Source organism: Acanthopagrus latus, chromosome 21 (assembly GCF_904848185.1).
Source record: "Acanthopagrus latus isolate v.2019 chromosome 21, fAcaLat1.1, whole genome shotgun sequence".
Classification (NCBI taxonomy): domain Eukaryota; kingdom Metazoa; phylum Chordata; class Actinopteri; order Spariformes; family Sparidae; genus Acanthopagrus; species Acanthopagrus latus.
Window position 1 is genome coordinate 7569205 of NC_051059.1, and position 20485 is coordinate 7589689.

The following is a 20485-nucleotide window of genomic DNA, read 5'->3' on the forward strand; positions in this document are numbered from 1 at the left end:
TTGCATCAGGTCAGATGTTGCATGTGGTATCCTGTGGGTGAGGTACTTTGATTCCCTTACATTAATGACCTCGGGGAACAATTACAGCACATGTTAAAAGAAATAAAGAGTGGAAAAGTTTAAACCACAATATATAAAGCTGGAGGCCAAACACTCCCGCTCACTGCATCACACAGAAGTTCATATTTCACTTGGCTGATCAGTCCTCTCCTCATTACTGTATGGGGGTCGACAGAAAAAGTTTGACTGACAACTCGCTAGCTCTACTGTTTTTATAGACATGTTGTTCAGTGACATTAGCATTGTTCAACTTTTATTAATGAAACTCAATTAAAAATCACCTGTGTGGACCTTTTAGTTTTGCTTGCATGAATTACAGCTGTGTTTTGACTTAACCCCAGCTAACCCTGTAATTAATGTAGAGGTGGAAACTGGAAGAACCTTTTGCTGAGTCAACATTGTTTTAATGCACTGGACTTGAATTTATCAGCAAGTAATATTAGTGTATTATTAATGAAATCCCATTGCTTATTTCATTGAATATTCATTGAGAAAATGCCATTAAACCTCTGCGCTAACTCATTTCAGTCAATTGAAATGACGGAGCTGTTTACTGGCAGCTAGCCAATAAACAGCACTACGTGGGGACGCAGTTACTTTCGGCGGGAAACACAAATTATGAGCTCCTAGCTAATGTTTGACTCATTTTTAGTGTTTGACCTCAGCCTGACCTGTAAGGGATAGAGAAAGGCTCCATTGAGTAACATATTGGAATACTTCTGGGAGGAAAGGTGACTTAAGTTTATTAATTCAGCGTGTGCTTTATTATCCGAGACGGAACATTTGTGTGTATTTATCTTGTTAGCTAACTAGGTTAATTCATCGTTAGCATACTGGTTTTCTTGCTAACTAGAGAGCCCTCAGCATCAGAGCAAGCAGAACATGGCAGCTGGGAAGATGTGCATCAGGAAGAGCAAGGAGGAAACTGCTGAGGTTTGACCACAACACACACACCAGTCAACGGTCGTGTGTTTAGCACTTGATGTACTCACTTTGTGTGTTCAAGAGAAGCTAAATGTTGTAATTGATGTTTTGAAGAATGCCCTGAAAGACACTTGAGGAACTGCGACATCTTGTGGCCACCAAGACAACATTAGCTTAACTGGATGGTTTCCCCCAGTATATGACGTCTTTGTTTATGTGTCTCAAAGTGGACAGGATTATTCCTGAACGAGTTGAAAACCCAGCAGGAGTCCCTTGTGTTCGTCAAGAGGATGATGGCCGTGGCAATCTCGTCCATCACCTACCTCCGAGGGATTTTTCCGGAGAATGCCTACAGATCCAGATATCTGGAAGGTGAACACAGATGAGCACAAACAGGAAAAAATGCACATTTAAGACTTTGCAAACCCAGCAAGTAGTTCCAGAAGACACATTCCAAAGACACACATTGCGGGGCTTATGATGGTTATCATATATTTCTTCTAAAGTTTTTATTGAGTTAATCATATTGTACACAAACAGACCTTTACCTTAAGATAAGGGATATCCAAAGCCCCATGGTACATGATCATACAGTGTAGAACAACCAAAATGAACATTTAACAATTAAAGCAATGTAACCATATCGTTTCAGTATGTGTGGAGCAAAAAAGTGCAACCATCTTAAGTTATCTTCGTCATTGACTCTAGCTAACATGTGTTGTAACAGGCTCATTTTTTAAGATCTGGAGAGGATGTTTATTACACAATTTGAGGATCATGTGGGCAGTTGTGACAACTCCTGGCTGAATAACCCCAGAATCATGTTTTGATAAACACTGGAAATACTGTTTGGTTCCCAACAGGCATGGACTTGGCAGTAGATGTATTATATTACTTTTTCCCAAAATGAGTTGGCAAGTTAACACAAATTGCATGTAAAAATGGCCCTATTTCTGACATCTCTAACATAAATTATTAGTCACTAATCCCACACGGTGGAACTCATTACTCTATCATTGAAGTAAAATGCTGTTCTTTCTTGATGTGTCATATGTTTCATCAGATTTGTGCATCAAAGTTTTGCGTGAAGACTGCAGCACTTCTGGAGCCAGTAAAGTTGTGAAATGGTAATTATGGTATTCCTGCCTTAATGCTGCTGCCAAACAGTACAATACCACATAACACCAGAAGTCAGACCCATTTTTAAAACACAAAATCTTCAGTGATAATCACCACGAGGTGACTTTAAGTTATAATTTCCTATCCTAATTGATGTTTTCACCCTGTTCAATCTTTTGTGCTCAGGATGATGGGCTGCTTCGATGCGTTAGAGAGGCAGTATGTAAGTTAATGCATCCATGGATACTTTGAATTTGTAAGGTTGTAAAGGTTTTCTGCTCTGCCATTTTGATCAATAGATACTGCCAATAGTTTCAATAATATTCAATGTTGTCCTCTCAACAGCTCCAGATTGTTTTTATTGGGGTGAGTAAGTAAAGTGAGTACAGTAACATTTATAGCCAACACATTGCTTACATAAGAGAAGCTGCCAACACTAACTCTAAAACACGTCATTGCAATCTAGGTGTACACCAATCCAGATCAACCTAATGTAAGTTCTCTCTTGAAATCCTGAATAATTAACATAATTTGTTTAGATTATGAACAGAAACATGCTTTTGCCCAGTCATAATAGCAATATGAAATCTGATCAACAATAATAAAAAAAATAATTTGTCTTCTCCTCATTTTGCAGTGCATTATTGAGTCATACCAGTTCAAATTCAAATACACAGAGAAGGGACCGGAGATGGACATACTCAGGTTTGGGTAGACATGATTCTTGCATCAAAGTTTTGGACTGGGTCTTCACATGTGATTATAATAACCTCTGTGAAAACACAGGAACAATGATGTGGAGGTGCAGGTCACAATGGAGGACACCAAGAGAGCCTCTGTGCTGCTCATCAGAAAGCTCTTCCTGCTCATGCAGAACCTGGACACCCTCCCCAACAACGTCTACCTCACCATGAAGCTCTACTACTATGATGACAGTAAGACACGTTCATGCCTCAGCTAAACTAATTGAGAATCAGCAAGAGTCCTGTACTTTTCTTGGGTTGCATAGAACTGTCATCTCCACCTGCTCTCCTTTCAAAGTCACCCCTGCTGACTACCAACCACCAGGCTTCAGGGAGGGCGAATCTGACAGCCTCTGGTTTGAAGGTGTCGCTGTGCACTTCAAGGTGGGCGAGGTGCAGACGGCCTTCCACACATTGAGAGTGCGTGTGTCAGCGGAACAAAGCCGGCTGGAGAAGCTTCAAGAGGGGAACCACCTAAGGGAGACCAAGCAGGTTTCTCAGAAATGTTCTCCAGAGAGGGAAATGATCAAGGTCGGTCCAGAAAGAGGAATTGTATCTGTTCTTTTAAGGTGCAGCAATTTGATGCCAGTTTGTCAACTGTCTATATGCACGTGGTTACAGGAACCCTGCAAGAAAATCTCTGACGAAGAGTATCTACCCTCAGAAGATGGTAAGTCTGTGTTTCTTCTGTTAACTAAAATGTACTACAACGTATCAAAGGGTTTACACTGTTGACTTTCCTTTAAACAGAGTCTGCACAGTTCAAGAAACCTACAAGACCCATGGCAAAGGTACAGTTGTACTAGAGGCATGTTTACATATGAGTATGCAGATTATAGAAAGATAAAATACATATTAGAGCTTCTTTTAATTTTCATGATGAAAACTTGACAAGTTATTATCTTTTGTGTGTCTTTTTAGAGAAATGCAGCTACCAAAAATCTGTCAAGGAAAAAAAGAAGAACTTAGCCACGACACAACACACAAAACAAAGGCATTCAGCAATGTAAACACTAATATGAAGTACTTCTTCATTTTATTACAATGTTCAGCACTGTTTAATGTTATGTTACAACAGATATTATAGGCAAATGTGTTAGACAGGTTCCCTTCATGATAATCTCTCCCGGCAAGGCAGGATGATAACGTCACAGTTCGAATTTTGACAACGTTGTACAAAAAGTCTACATGAACTGTACAATCTAGATTAATTAAATCAATACAATGTTCAAAGTGCTTCATTATTAGGTATACAAAAATATACTGATATGTTTAAGAAATAAAGCTTGACTTGTAAACAACACTGTAAACATGTTATTCTGTGCATGGATGACTAATATATTATGCAGGAAAACACAGTGCAAGTATTCTATCTATGCTATGGTGGCTGAAATCAATCAAGGTTCAGTAAATCATAACGGACTTCGATTTGACCTGTCAGATTGCCTCTGTGTTACATTTACGTCACATTCAGAATATAATGAAAAATCCTTCACTTTAAGCACCAGTATTTCATGTTCTGTCCCTTAGTGATGGAAGTGTTCTTGATCAGAACATCTTCTTCAGTCTCTGGGGCAATGCCACAGCTCCATCCTACTCCTGATGTACGGATCTTAGAATAAGCTGTCCACATCTCCCATCTCCACAAATACAGTCTTCAGCTGGGAGTAGTATTCGATTGTCACCTGGCCATTCTCCCGTCCTATACCTGATGAATATAAAGATCAAACGTTTACTTCCACTTCTACTTCTGTGACTGGAAAGTATTGAAGCTATATTTTAAATAAGGAAGCACTCTCCAATGTTATCATATGGTCGTCTAGCGATAGCGCTGTAATAGACTCTGCAGGAGGGTACATTTTGAAAATGTTTTCTTTTTGACATACTTAGTGCATTCACACATGGGTCATTACTTTCACACAGCAAGTGGTTTTGCTCTTGTTCTGTGTATTAACCAGACTGTACCTGACATCTTGAAGCCTCCAAAGGGCACCTCCACAGGAGTGATGTTATAGTTATTGATGAAACAGGAACCAGCCTTGAGATGCTCAACCACACGATGGGCTCGCCTCACATCACTACAGACATAAAATACAAGGTAAAAAAAAAATAGCCTTACTTTACTCGTGTTCATTTTCAAGTTTCACAAACCTACCTAGTGAAAACTCCAGCAGCCAGACCCAGGGAGGTGTCATTGGCTCTCCATAGTACCTCCTCTTCTGATTCAAAAGACAATACAGACATGACAGGACCAAAGATCTCCTCCTTCACACAGGTCATCTCATCTGTACAGTTGCCTAAATGACGGAAAAAGAAAGTAAAAGATCAAATCAACTCACAGGGCTTCTCGACAAGGAGCTAGCTGCTCCAGCAAAGCTAGTGCAAGTGCTGTTCTGAGCATTATTTGTGGCTACGAGTGGCTTTTTGATAGCGACTTCTTGGTTGGAGGCATAGACTGCAGTGTATTGTTATTGTGCGGTCTTTTCAGAGGTTCCTAAAACTACATAAGCTAGCGATCGGAAAACTTGATCCCTTGGGGGGTGTTACTCAGTGTCACGGTGTGTTAGACCATGGATTTAACTTACAACGGATTATCCCTTTAGGAGTCACCTAAAGTTATACATATTCTGAATGCACTGTGTTCATGGAGGAATGTGTGCATGTCTTACCCAGAACACATGGAGTCATGTAGTATCCACCTCTGAGTTTAGGATCTGATGGGATAAAAGGTTCACCTCCACACAACACTGTAGCTCCCTAGTAAAAAAACACAAATGTACATGAAGCTCTAAATGTAGCTCAAAACAGACAGCCTGTTTACACACTATTTTGGCAAGGCAAAATGTATTATAGCAAGTTTTACCTCTTTCTTTGCCTGATCAACAAAGGAGAGGACTCTTTCCAGGTGTGGTCGGCTGACCAATGCCCCCATTCGGGTGCTCTCCAATAGTGGGTCTCCTATCTCAATCGCCTGGGTCCTCCTCACCACCTCCTCCATAAACTCAGGCAGAATATCCCTCTGGACAAACACCCTGGTAGCATTGCTACAGACCTGCGACACATTTTACCCATTCAATCAAATGAGTCGAACACAAGCTAAAATTGTAAAAGCCAAACACGCCATCTACCTGGCCTTGAGAGAGGAAGTTTGCCATGAGAGCGCCCCTCACAGCGTTCTCCACATCGCAGTCCTTGAAGATGAGCAGAGGAGATTTCCCCCCGAGCTCCAGAGTTACAGGCTTCACCCCCTTGGATGCCATCTCCATAATCTGTGTTAAAGTCATGGAATTCCATCTGTCAATGGAAAAATCACACCTCACCACCACTAACACCTCACTAACTCTTCAAATGTTAAATCAAGAGGTATGTACCACAGTGTTTAATGATTTAGATGTCTTTAATGTCTCATACTCATAAAACCAAGAAAGGTTGAGCCAGTGTTAAGAATCTGTAGTTCCCACCTTCTTGCCTGTGGGCACACTCCCAGTGAAGGAGACCTTGGCGACGTCTGGGTGGTGGCAGAGTAAACTGCCGGTCTCCTGGCCGCCCTGCACCACGTTGAACAGCCCCTCTGGAGCTCCAGCTTGGGTGTACAGCTCTGCCAGCAGGACCGCCGTCACAGGCGTCACTGGTGACGGCTTGAACACCATAGAGTTACCTATTTCAGATAAAAGACTTGACTCATTTAATTAGTTCAAAACCACTCAGAGACTAAAGTTTGGCAAATAGGATATTCTTTTGACACAATACCTAAATAAAGAATTTTAGCACTTCTTGCATAAAATTATGAGGATTTGTGTGACGATGCAGACTCATGACTACTAAGACAAACAATTGTAATTCATTATGCTGCTGTAGTGCCATCTATAGGTGAGTGCCATTAACACTGTATAACTGTCTACCCGCAAATTTAGCTTCAATTGCACAATATATTTCAGAGTTATGGCAGTTTGTCAAATAAGCTTAACCCCTAAAACTTGACAACAAGTTACATAAATATGGTTCGGCATTTGAAGGGAAAAAAAAAATTCAGATTCATCCAGTATCACATGAACCAAATTTAGGAAAGACTGATTGACTGATTGCACTTGGTAGTGCTTTACAAATTGTTACACCATAGGGTTAGCCAAACCTAAAACCTCTAAGTATTTCCTCAGCCCACTGACAACTTTAGAGATATTCCATACCACAGGCCAAGGCTGGAGCAGATTTCCAGGCTGCAATCTGAAAAGGATAATTCCAAGCACCGATTCCAGCGCAGACTCCCAGAGGCTCCCTGCGGGTGTAGGCAAAGGACCCCCCAGGCAGCTGGACATGCTGGCCTTGGCAAAGGAAAAAACAGAAGTATAAGCAAGCTAAGCAAAAGTTTAAAAAAATAAATCTGAATAATTTATTGTCATAACGTTTACTAAAAGTCTTTTACCACACATATGATGGAAATCGTGGTCTGATTGCCACTGCAACAGGTCACTGAACATTTCTACCATGCAGTACCAGTTTTCTTTGTCTATACCCTCCAACATCTATATAGATGGCTTTAGAATGATAAACACTGGGTCACTAGTATCAGACGTTAGAAAAATGGGATATCATCACAGCACCTCTTATAACCAATGAGTGAGCGCTGCATCGTACAAACCTGCCAGAGTGCTGGCCATCCCTGCATAGTACTCTATACACAGTCTGGCAGAGTCCACATCCAGACGGGCCTCTGTGATGGACTTCCCATTGTTGACCACTTCCATTTCAGCTATCTCCTCTCTCCTGCTCTGTGGATGAAAGCCAGGATGAGAGTAATACATTTTGTTCAGATAATTGTTACACAACATGCTGCAGGCTTCCTTCTGTGCAGTTGGCTTGTGTAATTCAGAAGACAGAACACAACAAGGTCTGCTGATTATCTTGAGTAAACCAGGTCATGATCTCTGGAAAGAGACGCTGCTGCTGAGTTTCTGAAATGTATTTTTTCAGCACCACAAGCTGCATGCCATCAAGTTCCATTATAATTCAGAGAAGTCTTATGTTTCTATGGCAGATATCTCCAGAACACGGCAACTTACAGCAAAACAATCTAGACGGCTTAATAGCACTAACAGGTAAAGCATATGTCAATTTAAGGTAACCACCAACTTAGAGTACCTCCATCTTTTACAATGGCATGGATGTTAAGCAATATGACAGTTCAAATTTTGTCACATCCTATGGTCATCTCACTTGGATGATTGGATACAATGCCCCTCCATAATTTCCATTGGTACTGCTCTATAAAAGGGCTGTTCACCCAAATAATGCTCATGACCATTAATGAGCTTTAAGAGGAGAAATATATATTTTTGATAAAATGAAAAAACACCTCAATGATATGGGCAGCTTCTATCATGATCCTCGCCCTCTCCATCCCAGACATCTTGCTCCAGTGGCCAAAGGCCGACTTCGCAGCCTCCACAGCCTGATTGACCTCCGCAGCCCCACATGGCTCCAACTGACACAGGACTCGCCCTGGAAAGTGAAATATATGGAGGTTACGACAGATAAGTACACAGCTTCAATATGGAAAACAAACAGTGACAATTTCTATTTGGCAAGGATGCCTCACTTAAATGTTTGTTCACTTAGCACAAGCTGAATAAGCATCTGGCCGCAGAGTACTTATTTCAAGGTGGCATTTCCACTTTGGTCTCAAAGTTTTAGATGATAACGTCATCAGTCATAAGATAAGGAGCATCATTTTGCCAGAAGAGTTGATTGTATGCAGGCTGTATGCTACTTCAAATGGAATTATGTCTGTGTTTAAACACCATGTTTCAATTAACTGAAAGCAATACAATGTGCAGGCTGCCAAGGAATGCTGTGATAGTCAGGGCATGGTTGTTTGACTTGGTTCTGGTCTACTGAAGCTGATCAGGGGACGTGAGAGAGGTTGCACAAGGGAAGTGGCCAGTGTGACTTAACTGACACAGTATATATGGGTCAGCATGTACAGGCGTGTGTGTCTGAAAAACAGCATGTGTCCAAAGTTGTTCTTGGGTAAGTAAATGTCAAATGTAGGCCATATTATGTTATGTACAAAGTAGGACGTCATGACCCCAAAATGCCCGATAATATTCTCCCAAGCCTGAAATCACCAGACAGACCCAGTGACCAAAGTCCAGTTGGGAAACAGAAGTGTCAATAGACAAGACAGCTTGTTGTTATGTGAAAGAAATGCGTGGCTTACCCGTTGCAGGCTCGTAAACGTTTTCCGCGTCGCGTTTCTCTTGGCTGGTCCGTCTATTTCCAGCCCAGAAGTTCAGCGGCGCCGTGATGTCCACTGAGCCCGAGGACACGCATCGTACTGCGGCCACGCGAGGAGAAGCAGCGGGCCGTCGCAGGTACGCAGCGAGTCTCTGCAGCATACTTAAATGTAGTCTGTTCCTCGGAGTTTAGCCGACAACTGCAAAACACACATACTACAGGTCAAATCCAAGGTTTTCTGATGTTGTCGATTCATATCAGCAAAACCGACAACATTAGAAAACCCGCGAGGGGTTCCACTAAACTAAACTAAACAGAGTACTTAGCTACACTAGGTGTTCAAAGCACCACCTACCTTTTCCTCGTCTTGTCATTCGTGGTGTTGTACAAATGTATGTAAGTCTTTGCAAATTTGCGTAAAGGATTCTTCACACTTCGTAATGTTTTTAAAGTTTATAAATCTAAAAAAAAGTTAATGTAATGTGTGGTTTACGTTACATTATGTAGCTGTGTCCCTACCAGGAGGCGGGGCATACAATGTTCGACCGTTGCTGAGGTCACCGGAAGTTGTCAGACGATTGGTTATTTTCACTGTCCAACACACAATAAAAAAAAAAGATTTTTTTTCAATTACAAATGATCTCGTTGATAATAAACAGGATGTGACAATTACACTGTGTTGAGAAATACATGAAATTAAATTAACGTAAATAAAAATGCGTGCATAAGAGTGACGTCGATGTTCTGGGAGGAGCTTCGCCACAATGATATTCCAGCAAAGCAGCGCAGGCGGCGCACAGCAAGTATGGCCGGGGATAGCGAAACACACCTAAGGGACCGTGACGAGAATACCAACATTATTCGACAGCCCTTTCTCATCGGTGTGTCCGGAGGCACCGCCAGCGGAAAGGTTAATACCCTCGCTACGTCATTTGACCGTTTTCGCAATTTGTCATGGTCATAATCTGGCCTAATTCGCGAAAGGGGGTCAGTAGGCAGCTGGGTTCTCACTGACCGCGTGGCTTTGGCGACGCAGCGTTGATTGACAGCTCTATCATCTGTTTAGCCACCCAGCTCGTTGCTAGCACCGGTTTAGCTAAGCATGTTTGTCTATTGCCTGTCCTGTACGCCTTTTTTGTGTTAAACTGCGTCTTTCCATCTCTTATGGGATAGCGGTCGCTAGCAGGACCCACTGACTGCGTGGAGATCAGTGGGGATAGCTTACTTAGCCGCCTAGCTAAATTCCATCACATGCTAACAGTGCCGGGTGCGCTAGACAATAGCTGGCTTGTGTTAGCTCCCCTCAACTCCCCTGTTTGTAAACAACGTGAACTACATTTATTTCCTGAACAGTTCATATTTTATTACATTGAAACTGTGTTTTAATGAGACAAATTAACTGCTGAGTAGCGTTACATAAATATATATATTGGTTATCTGGGGCAACAGCCAGCGTTGGATAACGGTAACCTAGATGTTGGTCTAATATAATGAATGATAACTGATACAGGCGCCAGTGGGGAAACGGCAGAGAGGAAGGTTTCTCCGAAGCCATCGCGCCCATGTCCCTTTGTTCTACACGGACACCGTTTAATGAAACAAAGTAAATCATGTTTTGACCGGGCGGATTAGGGTACTGTATCACTAATCGAGCTCATTTTAAACTTAAACCGAGCCTGAGCGATTTAACACGCCGCTAGCAAATGTACAGCTTCCCCGCTTGCGTGGGCAGCGCTGACCCCCGCGTCCATGTGACAGGCGCGGTGTTATTTTTAAAGACACCATCGGAGTTCTTTGTTATCACTGTATTTTGCGAGTGGTGCCAGAAACCGCACCTCGTCTAATCCGGATTCGCGCGTTCAGCGGAAAAGCTCACTGCCAAGGCCATTATGTTTTTCAGCGTCGACACATTGTCGTGACTGTATTTTGTTTCCCGTGCGGCGCAGTTGCATTACGTCTTCACTTTTGTCCGTCACAGTTTGTCCCAGACAGCTGCGCGCCGACAGGGAGCAAGTGTTTTGCTTCCGGAGAAGTCCCCACAAGGGACCGGAGGAAGGGTCTGACGCTTCACTAGGCGAGCTTTAAATAGTGGGCAGGCTGCTCATGGATTGGATCGAGTCGTTTTAGCCTCCTCATTTGAACGCAGCGGATTGTATTGTATTGTCATTGGCTCCACTGCTAACGCTTAATTAAAGTATAGATCGTCCTTTTTTAGTTTTGAAGACAAAGGTATTAAGAGGTGTTGGTTAATAAACTTCAGTAATCATTTTCAATCATTGACTAATTTTGCTGAATAATTAGAGGAATGTCAAATGCTCAGCAAGTGGGGGGGAAAACCCCCCCAGATAACGCAAATGTTTTGCTTTTGTCTTCAATGGTGAAGCAACTGAATAATCAAAACAATAGATTATCTGTCAAAAAGACTGAATCAGATGACGTAGCAGATGGGCATTCAAAAGCAGGCCCCTTTGCCCGAAATTGTTGCATTCAAGTGCATTGGCGCAACTTCCCTGCTCCTAAGTGGGGGGGTGTCCAAATTCATTGCAGTGCAGTCATATGCACACAAAGGCGACACAGCCTCGGGTAGTTGGAGAATGCCCAGTCAGCATTGGGTATGAGATTCATTTAGTTGGGAAGGTCAGTGGGGACAAATGTGTTGGGCCACCAGGCAGTTCACCTATGGCAGGGTTAGCTGACTCATTCAATGTGGGGAATTACCCAGCCACCTCATTTCCCGGTACGAATACGACTGTAGGTTTTACAGGATGTTAACAGTGTTAATTCTGTTCCATGCGGAAGGAATTGAAACTATTTATTTTAGTGCTTTCACTCATATCGAGTTCAAGTGAACCAGTGGCACTTTGCACAACCAAAACCGTTTCCATCTCTATTTATATAGACGGTGTAAGCTCAAACACCACATTTCCCGTCTTGTGACGCAGTCCAACATTCTCGTCTGTTTCTCCAGTCGTCAGTATGTGGGAAAATCATGGAGCTGCTGGGCCAGAACAAGATCGACCACCACCAACGGCAGGTGGCGATCCTCAGCCAGGACAGCTTCTACAAAGTGCTAACTCCGGAGCAGAAGGCAAAGGCACAGAAGGGCCAGTTCAACTTTGATCATCCAGGTAGGCCAACACTGAGTAGTTGGTGGTTCAGGTCATGCACTATGTGGGGAGCTACGTCATAGCTGATGCATGTTACCCTTATGACTGATGTCAGTTGCCTTAAAAATCATTTTCACACAATTTGAGCCGACACTTGGAATTAGTCAGAGCTGATGCTGCTTTAGCGCTACACAGATTCAAGCATATCGCAAAGATGATATAAAATGTGTAATGCGGGCATGTGCTCAGCTGCGTGCTTTGCTGCCACGTTGATCATTTTTCCAGTGTGGCTTTTGGCTGAAGCATTGACTCCATTTTTGGAGCCATATTTTACCCCCCCTCTCCCCCCTTGCTCCTGCTTCCTTTCTTGGCTGATTTTAAATCCCCACAGTCAGCAGGCCTTTCTCAGAGGCAGCTGCTCTAAGGCTCAGAGACTGAACCCAACACCTGTTCCACGAAAGGGATTCAATGTTACCAAACGTGCAGTGCAGGGTCCCACGTGTCCATGGCCAAACCCCACGCCAGTGTAACACGGGTTAAATGACACGACATCTCCTTGCAACTGAGCATTTGCCTCTTCTTGTTTTCAGATGCCTTTGACAATGAGCTGATCATGCAAACACTGCGACAGATTCTGCAGGGAAAGACGGTCCAGATTCCAGTTTATGACTTTGTCACGCATTCCAGGTGTGCGCATCCTTCCCTGTGTCTTCCTGCAGAATAGAGATTTGATGTACAATGACAGCCTCTTATTTGTTTTTCTTACTTTTGTGTTTGTGTAATCACACACCGTGTCTAAATGTACTTGCTCAGAGGAGGAAACTCGTCTGTTTGTGTTGTTCCAGGAAAGAGGAGTTTGTCACAGTGTATCCGGCCGACGTGGTCCTGTTTGAGGGCATCCTCATGTTCTACTCCCAGGAAATCAGAGACCTGTTCCAGATGAAGCTGTTTGTTGACACAGATCCAGACACGCGGCTGTCACGTCGAGGTATGACGAATGCATTGGGTGGATCTGAGCGCCAGTCTGTAGCAGTGTTGAAGTGAATGGATCAGTTGTGCAGTCATTTTGTTAATGGGCCATATTTGATCAACATCTGTCTCGCTTGCTTTCAGTTCTTAGAGACATCAGCGAGCGCGGCAGAGAGCTGGAGCAGGTGCTGACTCAGTACATCACTTTTGTGAAACCGGCCTTCGAGGAATTCTGTTTACCAGTAAGTGACTTTCCTAACTTAAGAGCCCGACTGCTCAGCCAGCTTTAGCCCACTATAGGAATATTGTATTTTTAACGTGCATGTCGGCCAATGTCCACTAAGTAACTGCAGCAAAAAAAGATCAGACGCACTTGATGTCATCGGGGAACTATTGTCATTACATTGTTTGTCCACCGGGTGGCACTGCTGAGTTGTTTTTAACAGTACAGAAATCCTTTTCCCCTTATTTATTAAACTATTGATATTATTGATCTGTATCTATTACCAGTACACATCTAATGATAAAAGTATTGTCGCTTGAGCGTTGACATTGTATTTGTTCCTACTAGACAAAGAAGTATGCAGATGTGATCATTCCACGAGGAGCAGATAACCTTGGTAAGGACAATCTTTAAAAAATCTAAAGGTCCTACATTATGCCAATTTTCAAATTTAATGTTTTTATTTTGGGTATCTATCAGAAAAGCTTTACATCCATAAATGGTTAAAAACACACATTGTCCATTGCTGTAGCACCTCTATTAACCCTGGGTCTGAACACTGCGTTTTAGTGCTTTTCTTTTTGACGAAGAGAAAGGGCATATGGAAAATGGACATTATGGTTCTGTTATCATACAATTTTCAAAAGGCCTCGTCTTGGGTCTCTTAATGGAGGTAAAATCCTAAATCGATGTTGGTTTTAAATGCTATTACAATTTCTCTCTTTTCTTCCAGTGGCCATCAACTTGATAGTACAGCACATCCAAGACATTCTGAACGGCGGGCTAAGCAAGCGTCACAACGGTTGCACGAATGGCCACAGCACTCCACGTCAGCGGCGGACCTCGGAGTCCAGCAGCCGGCCTCATTGACCTCATCACACCTCTCTTCATGGGGCGGAGAGGGGTGTGGGGGAGGGGGTCGTGCTGTAAATAATGCCTGTTGGCATCCCTGTATTTAAGAGAAAAAAAGAGATGCAAAAAGAATTGAAATGCCTTTTATTATTATTACTATTATTATTATTCTGACTACTCTTGTTATTAGTTACTTTCATTGTAATTGTTGAACTTGAGATTTAGATTTTTGTCGGGAGGGTAAAAGAGAAGCTCTTGTTCTTGTGATGAGACCATGGGTTAACATTGACCCCATGCATTTTCCTCCCAGATTGCATTTTGTTTTTTATGTGTCCCCTGCTGCTCCATGGAAAATTCATGCCGCTAATGAATAAAAGAGGGGAATCCTTTTACTTTTTTTTTCTTTTTTTTTTTTTTTCTTCAATGTCTGATAAAACTTGAACCCATGATGTCCAGGGGATGTGATAAATGTTTGGGGGGGATTCCAAATGAGAAGGATGTGGATTAGAAGGCGAGTTGAAGAAGCCGGGATTGCACTCTGTATTTCTACTGACAATCTTGGTGTTTCCCTTTCTACCAGTGTTTTTTAAGTTCCCCTGTTGTATTATGTAGTGTAAAGTGTTACACTAGAGGTCTTTTTACTACACAAAGTGTCCACCACATTGATTGTGTCTGTCTGCCGCAGCAGTAACACACTACACAATTTTTTTTTTTTTTTTTTTTTTTATAAAAACTGATTGTTGCACACAGAATAATGTGACGACCAGACCAATGAAGCCAAAGGCTGGATGGTTCAACTGATTGCTGAATTAACTCAGTTTAGTGTGGGTAATGTTACATTTATGCTTGTACCCTCTGGCAAACAAAATACTGTACAAGTATTCCTGTACAGAGGGAATTAACTCATAACCTTAATCAAATTTGGATATATTATCTACCTATTTACCCTAATTTAGGCAGTTTTGCTTGCATTCACATGATGGTTGGTTATGTTAAACAAGATAAACGTATGAAGTTTCTACTCAGGTTGATAATTTTGACTTGAAATGTCGTAAAAAGCGCGTTCAATGCCACAGCAATATCCGCTTTCCCAGGTGTGTGGCTATTAACCATCAAGACCCACCACAATGCCTCTGCAAAGTTGCCTCAGGTTAAAGTGTACAGTAAGTATCCACATTAGAAACCGGTTTCCATTCAAACTCTAGGTTATAATGAAAAAAAAAGAAAATACTTGTTGAATCAGTTTTGTATTCCATGTGCTGTATTTGTTGTACGTCGTGCAAGTGAATGAATGATTTGTACCATGAGATTTGTACAGTATGGGTGTTGACTTGGTTTTGGGTGTTGGATGATTTCTAGTTGAATGATATCAATTGCCTAATGGTCAATAAAATGATAAAGCTCAGTGTCCTTGTCTGAAGAGTATGATTATTTAGACAGTGTCAGTTAATGGTACGTATGAGTGAGCTTTACATTAGAGCTGCATGATTAATGGAAAGTAAAATAATTGCCATTACTATTATAACCATTTGTCATTCATGATCATAACTGCGGAGTTCTGGACAAAAGAAGCATTTGAAGACATCACTTTGGGCGGGAAATTGTACCAAGCATCCTTCCCCAGATAATTTTGATCGATTTTTACGAGATGAATCGACCATTTAAAGACGCGGTTAGGTGAAGCCCAAATCTATACACACGTCATGGGACCGTTTTTCACAGTACATCAGTGTTAACGTTGTCAAAAATAAGTAGGTCATTCATGTTGTTGTCATCGTGTCCACTAGAGGGTGCGATTGTCCACTGTAGACATGCTCCATTAAATGCCGACGGACGTGTGAACACTTGACATGAACGGAATCATCCTGATTTAAAAAAAACAAAAACAAAACAAAACAAAAAACGCGACCCTACGTTTGATCGTGAAAGTATGACGACTCATGGTGTGTGCGGCATGAAATCAACATTTTATTAACGTGTGATTCAAACGGGTCTCACATTTTCCCATATTAGAGGTCCTTTATGACTCAGATTGCATAGTGTACGAGGCGTACCTGAAAGCAGCACCAAAGTTGTCAGTGGGCAAGCTCCAAGATGGTGGTATGTGTCACTGCAGCACGTTTCTGATGTAAACACTGAAGCAGTTCTGCTCGTTTCGGGTGCATTATAACCTCTCCTTTTCGTTGTATGCATGACAGAAATTTGGGCTCCAGTTTAAAGCCACTTTGGAGAACGTCACCAATGTGAGACCATTGGGCGACGACTTCCGCTGGTTTCTGAAGGTAGGGTGGACTTCAAGCTAGTATGCTAGCTGGCTCACTAATTTACACCATCTCTTATTCCTCTTCGTGGTTCATTATGGTCATAATTAAGCTAAATAGGCTCGTTGTCAGAGGAAAATATTCTCATGTTACCCGCTATTTGACAGCTAGCTAAACGAGGAAACGCAATGTACATGTTGACTACTGTGTGTGTTGTTTATGCTACAGACTGATGCTCTGACACTGGCTTTGACTCAGACCATGTCCTTTTGTGTCTTTCCCCTTTTATTTAGCTGAAGTGCGGAAACTGTGGAGAGATCCCAGATAAATGGCAGTATGTAACCCTAGTGGTAAGGACAATAATAATTTCTGTTGATACAGTTTGGCAACTTTTATCTACACATTGTCACACACACACCGTATCCACCATGTTCATCTGCAATGATTCCACAGGAGAGTGTGCCACTAAAAGGAGGAAGAGGCAGTGCTAGCATGGTGCAGAAATGTAAACTCTGTGCCAGGGAAAATTCAATTGGTAAGAGCATGACCAAGAACATGCCATTAAACTCCCTTCCCCTTTATTTTTCTATAGGTAAAAACTTGTTGGAAGTATAACATGTGAATGTTTTATCTTTCAGATATCCTGGGCGACACAATCACACCTTATAATGTAAGCAAGCTTACTGTACCATCACTTTGATAGAGACATGTCGCTGATCTGTTTTCAGTTCTCTTTTACTAGCTGGTTTTGTTGTAGACTGTCTCTTGTTAATTTACTGATGGTTTGTGCCTTATGTCTGCCTGTCCTTCTAGAACTCTGGGCGACAGTAATTTATTATTCAATTCATTTGTGCTTCAGCATTTTGAAAATGGGCTTAAAATTGCATTATTGCATATTTGTAATTCATATAAACACCAGATTTAAAAAAAAAACAAAACAACAAACTACAACAACACATGAATCTGTGACATCAATCCAATATCTAATTAATGTATTACACTAGTATCGGCAATTTCTATCTATTAACAGTGTGTTTTCCCTCTCTCTAATCGGGGTGTTTGTTTGTGGGGCTTAAGGCCGAGGACAACGAACGCTTCAAGACAATGGTGCAGTTTGAGTGTCGAGGTCTGGAGCCCGTTGACTTCCAACCACAAGTGAGAATCATTGAGAACAGACATTAGTTTTGCAGTGCATGTAGCATGGGCCTTTCTCACAGCAGACATTTTGATTTGTAGGAAGGACACAGGTGTTTCTAATAACATTAACAGACTCGGAATTCAGAATTCCTGTGTCTGTCCCACAAACTCTGTGACACGGCGACCAAAGGAAAAGTTCAATTTAACGATAAACATTATTAATAGTAAAAATAAACAATATAATAAAAAGGTAAGAATTACAAATATACTTGTATAAACATAGTATGTACAGTGCACCGTGAGGTCTAGTGGGAGCAGCAACTGGAAGGAAGGACCTGTTATACCTCTCCTAACACACTTGGGGTGTATTAGTCTATCACTGAAGGAGCTGCCCAGTGCAGTGATGGTGACCTGCAGGGGGTGGAACCACTACACCAGCAGTGATGACAGCTTATCCACCAGCCTGCTCTCTCACACTGCCTGCACTGGGTAAGAGGGCATCCCAGGACTGAGCTGGCCTTCTTGCTAAGTGCATCAAATGTCTTCTTACCTGCTGCAGAGATGCTGCTGCTCCAGCAGACTACCCCATAGAAAGTGGCTGATGCTACCACAAAGTCATAGAAAGAGGTCAGGAGTGCCACTTGCACTCTGAAGGACCTGAGCTTCCTCATCAAATAGCGTCGGCTCTGACCTTTCTTGTATGTAGCTGCAATGTGATCAGTCCAGTCCAGTTTATTGTTCAGGTGAACATCCAGATTCTTGTAAGATGTCACCATCTCAATGTCCATTCCCTGGATGTTCAGCTGTGTGCAGGGTTGTCTGTGCCTGTGGAAATTCACCATCAGTTGTTTGGTCTTCCCGGGGGTTGAGCTGGAGGTGGTTCTGCTGGCACTAGTCCACAAAATCCTTGAAAAGTTCTCTGTAGGCTCTGTTGTCCCTGTCCCTGATGAAGCCATCGAAAGCAGATTCAACAGAGATCTTTTGTAGATTGCAGTGGAGTGACCGATGGCAGAAGCCTGCAGTGTACAGGGTGAACAGGAAAGCTCCAGCTTGTCCCCTAGTAGTGCAGGCTAAATGGTCTTGAAAGCACTGGAGAAATCAAAGAACATTCTGTCCAGGAGAAAGATGATGGCATCGTCCACTCTGGTGCCAGGTTGTTAGGCAAACTGGAATGGGTCCATAAAAGGACCTACCAGAGGGCGGAGATGGACAAGGACCAAATGCTCCAGGGTCTTCATCAGGTGTGAAGTGAGAGTAACTGGTCTGTAGCTGTTGAAGTCCTTTGAGTGAGAAGTCTTCGGCACTGGTACCATGCTGGAGGTTTTCCACAGCATTGGTACTTTTCTCAGCTTTAGGGTCACGTTCGTCTGGACCCGTAGCCTTCTTCGCCTTCATCGCTCGTTTCTCACCTGGACAGTGGAGAGGGTCAGATTGGAGCAGAGGGGCTGAGTGTCAGGTGGGGAAGGTGGTTGAATGGCGGGGGGGGGGGGGGTGTCTGCAAGCTGAATGTAGAGGTGAGAGTGGGGCAGCAAACAGGGGGTATAGAAGAGGTGGGGGGCAGCCGGGGGAGGCTCTATTGGCAATTGTGTCAACAATGGCTCTATTCCATTCAAACGTCCAAGACCGTGCGTCAGTGGGCACCAGGATCCTGAATCAAAAGCTTCCAAATAGCAGCGCGGATCTGCCAGGCCACGAGGTTATGTCAAGTTTAAAAACAGAAGTGCGAGGACATTAAATACAGCAATCTGAAAAGTCAATGCATTTGGGATCAATCATGATTGCGCAACCACACTTGAACAGCTCACTGACACACCTAAATTGAATGAAAACAGTTAAAGTTATTAGATGCACCTGTACTCCCTACTAAGTCAACATACCGGTACTTGATAATAAAGTAATAATGAAGTATATTACTCTTGAGGCAGGCATACTGTGATGATATCATTGTTATAATATCGTGTGACTTCTCAATTTCCTGTTTTTCTTGTTGTTATTTTTTTGAACCCAGGCTGGCTTCGCTGCACAGGGAGCAGAGTCTGGAACATCGTTTGATGACATCAACCTACAAGAAAAAGTAAACACAGTGGGGACAGCCTGTCCCTTACACACAACAGTGTCCACACTTTTTTGGCAAAAATTTGACTTGAAACAAGGTCAATTTTTGAAACTGCACTGTTGGGTGTCATTCATTTGGTCTTGTATTCATTCACGCTTCTTGTGTTTTCTGAAAATGACTTTCATCCATGCGACTTGACAGACCCTCGTTTTGTACATTTCAGGACTGGACAGACTACGACGAGAAAGTCAAGGAGTCGGTGGGAATATACGAGGTCACACACCAGTTCAAAAAGTGCTGATGTCACTCGTGATTAGTCTCAGAGAGGGGCAAATGAACACTGCGGCCAATCAGGCCTCTTTCCTGGCATCAAAGGGCGCTCCAGATGCTGAAGTAGCATGGTCTGGTGGAGGATGAACATTAACAGATAAACAGGACAGGTTCTACATACATGTTGTGGGTCAACATGATCAAGGTTTTTTCTTTTTCACTGCCTCAATAAAATTGAAAGGTGAGCATTCTGAGTTGAGCTTTTTCTTTGCACATTTATCTGTCCTCTTTCAATAGTCAGTAGGCATACAGGCATGGTAAAATACATTAGTGAGCGATCATATGAAAAAAACTCAATCAAGCTGGACATGTACCTGTACAGATGTACCATTCAGCCAATATATAATTAAGAGCAACATTAGCTGATTGGTTACAGCTTCAGGTGAGTGACCAAGGAGAGGACGTGAAAGCGCTCTCACTCTGTCAGCATTTCAACATACCATGTTCAGAAAAACTGCTATCAAGGAGTA

At 42.5% G+C, this 20485-nt stretch overlaps 4 protein-coding genes across 6 annotated transcripts; 3 read left to right on the plus strand and 1 right to left on the minus strand.

Moving 5' to 3' along the window:
* Positions 1 to 630: 630 nt before the first annotated feature.
* Positions 631 to 4147, plus strand: zte38 (zebrafish testis-expressed 38). 2 transcript variants are annotated; one of them, XM_037084902.1, is made up of 13 exons: positions 631 to 791; positions 914 to 993; positions 1212 to 1356; positions 2048 to 2111; positions 2290 to 2326; positions 2449 to 2469; positions 2570 to 2596; positions 2741 to 2808; positions 2890 to 3038; positions 3145 to 3377; positions 3468 to 3516; positions 3597 to 3637; positions 3768 to 4147. In XM_037084902.1, the coding sequence occupies exons 2-13, from the start codon at positions 943 to 945 to the stop codon at positions 3813 to 3815; spliced, it is 933 nt and encodes a 310-aa protein (XP_036940797.1). In that variant the 5' UTR covers positions 631 to 791; positions 914 to 942; the 3' UTR covers positions 3816 to 4147. The 2 variants fall into 2 exon arrangements, with proteins under 2 accessions (XP_036940797.1, XP_036940798.1); XM_037084903.1 differs by lacking the exon at positions 631 to 791 and having other exon boundaries at positions 890 to 993.
* Positions 3854 to 12005, minus strand: aldh9a1b (aldehyde dehydrogenase 9 family, member A1b). 2 transcript variants are annotated; one of them, XM_037084901.1, is made up of 13 exons: positions 11036 to 12005; positions 9600 to 9671; positions 9064 to 9279; positions 8200 to 8345; positions 7486 to 7615; positions 7034 to 7168; positions 6308 to 6504; positions 5975 to 6115; positions 5710 to 5898; positions 5516 to 5603; positions 5002 to 5143; positions 4812 to 4924; positions 3854 to 4554 (listed from the first exon to the last, which is right to left on the minus strand). In XM_037084901.1, the coding sequence occupies exons 3-13, from the start codon at positions 9239 to 9241 to the stop codon at positions 4460 to 4462; spliced, it is 1554 nt and encodes a 517-aa protein (XP_036940796.1). In that variant the 5' UTR covers positions 9242 to 9279; positions 9600 to 9671; positions 11036 to 12005; the 3' UTR covers positions 3854 to 4459. The 2 variants fall into 2 exon arrangements, with proteins under 2 accessions (XP_036940796.1, XP_036940795.1); XM_037084900.1 differs by lacking the exons at positions 9600 to 9671; positions 11036 to 12005 and adding an exon at positions 9436 to 9593.
* On the plus strand, positions 9830 to 15636 carry uck2b (uridine-cytidine kinase 2b). The gene is made up of 7 exons (XM_037084904.1): positions 9830 to 9990; positions 12049 to 12208; positions 12778 to 12874; positions 13033 to 13175; positions 13301 to 13398; positions 13728 to 13776; positions 14113 to 15636. The coding sequence occupies exons 1-7, from the start codon at positions 9886 to 9888 to the stop codon at positions 14247 to 14249; spliced, it is 789 nt and encodes a 262-aa protein (XP_036940799.1). The 5' UTR covers positions 9830 to 9885; the 3' UTR covers positions 14250 to 15636.
* A 514-nt stretch (positions 15637 to 16150) lies between these two features.
* On the plus strand, positions 16151 to 20200 carry czib (CXXC motif containing zinc binding protein). Its single transcript, XM_037084906.1, has 8 exons — positions 16151 to 16331; positions 16430 to 16513; positions 16786 to 16842; positions 16946 to 17027; positions 17131 to 17162; positions 17570 to 17647; positions 19638 to 19703; positions 19909 to 20200. Exons 1-8 carry the CDS (start codon positions 16326 to 16328, stop codon positions 19984 to 19986), a joined length of 483 nt encoding a protein of 160 aa, XP_036940801.1. The 5' UTR covers positions 16151 to 16325; the 3' UTR covers positions 19987 to 20200.
* Positions 20201 to 20485: the final 285 nt, after the last annotated feature.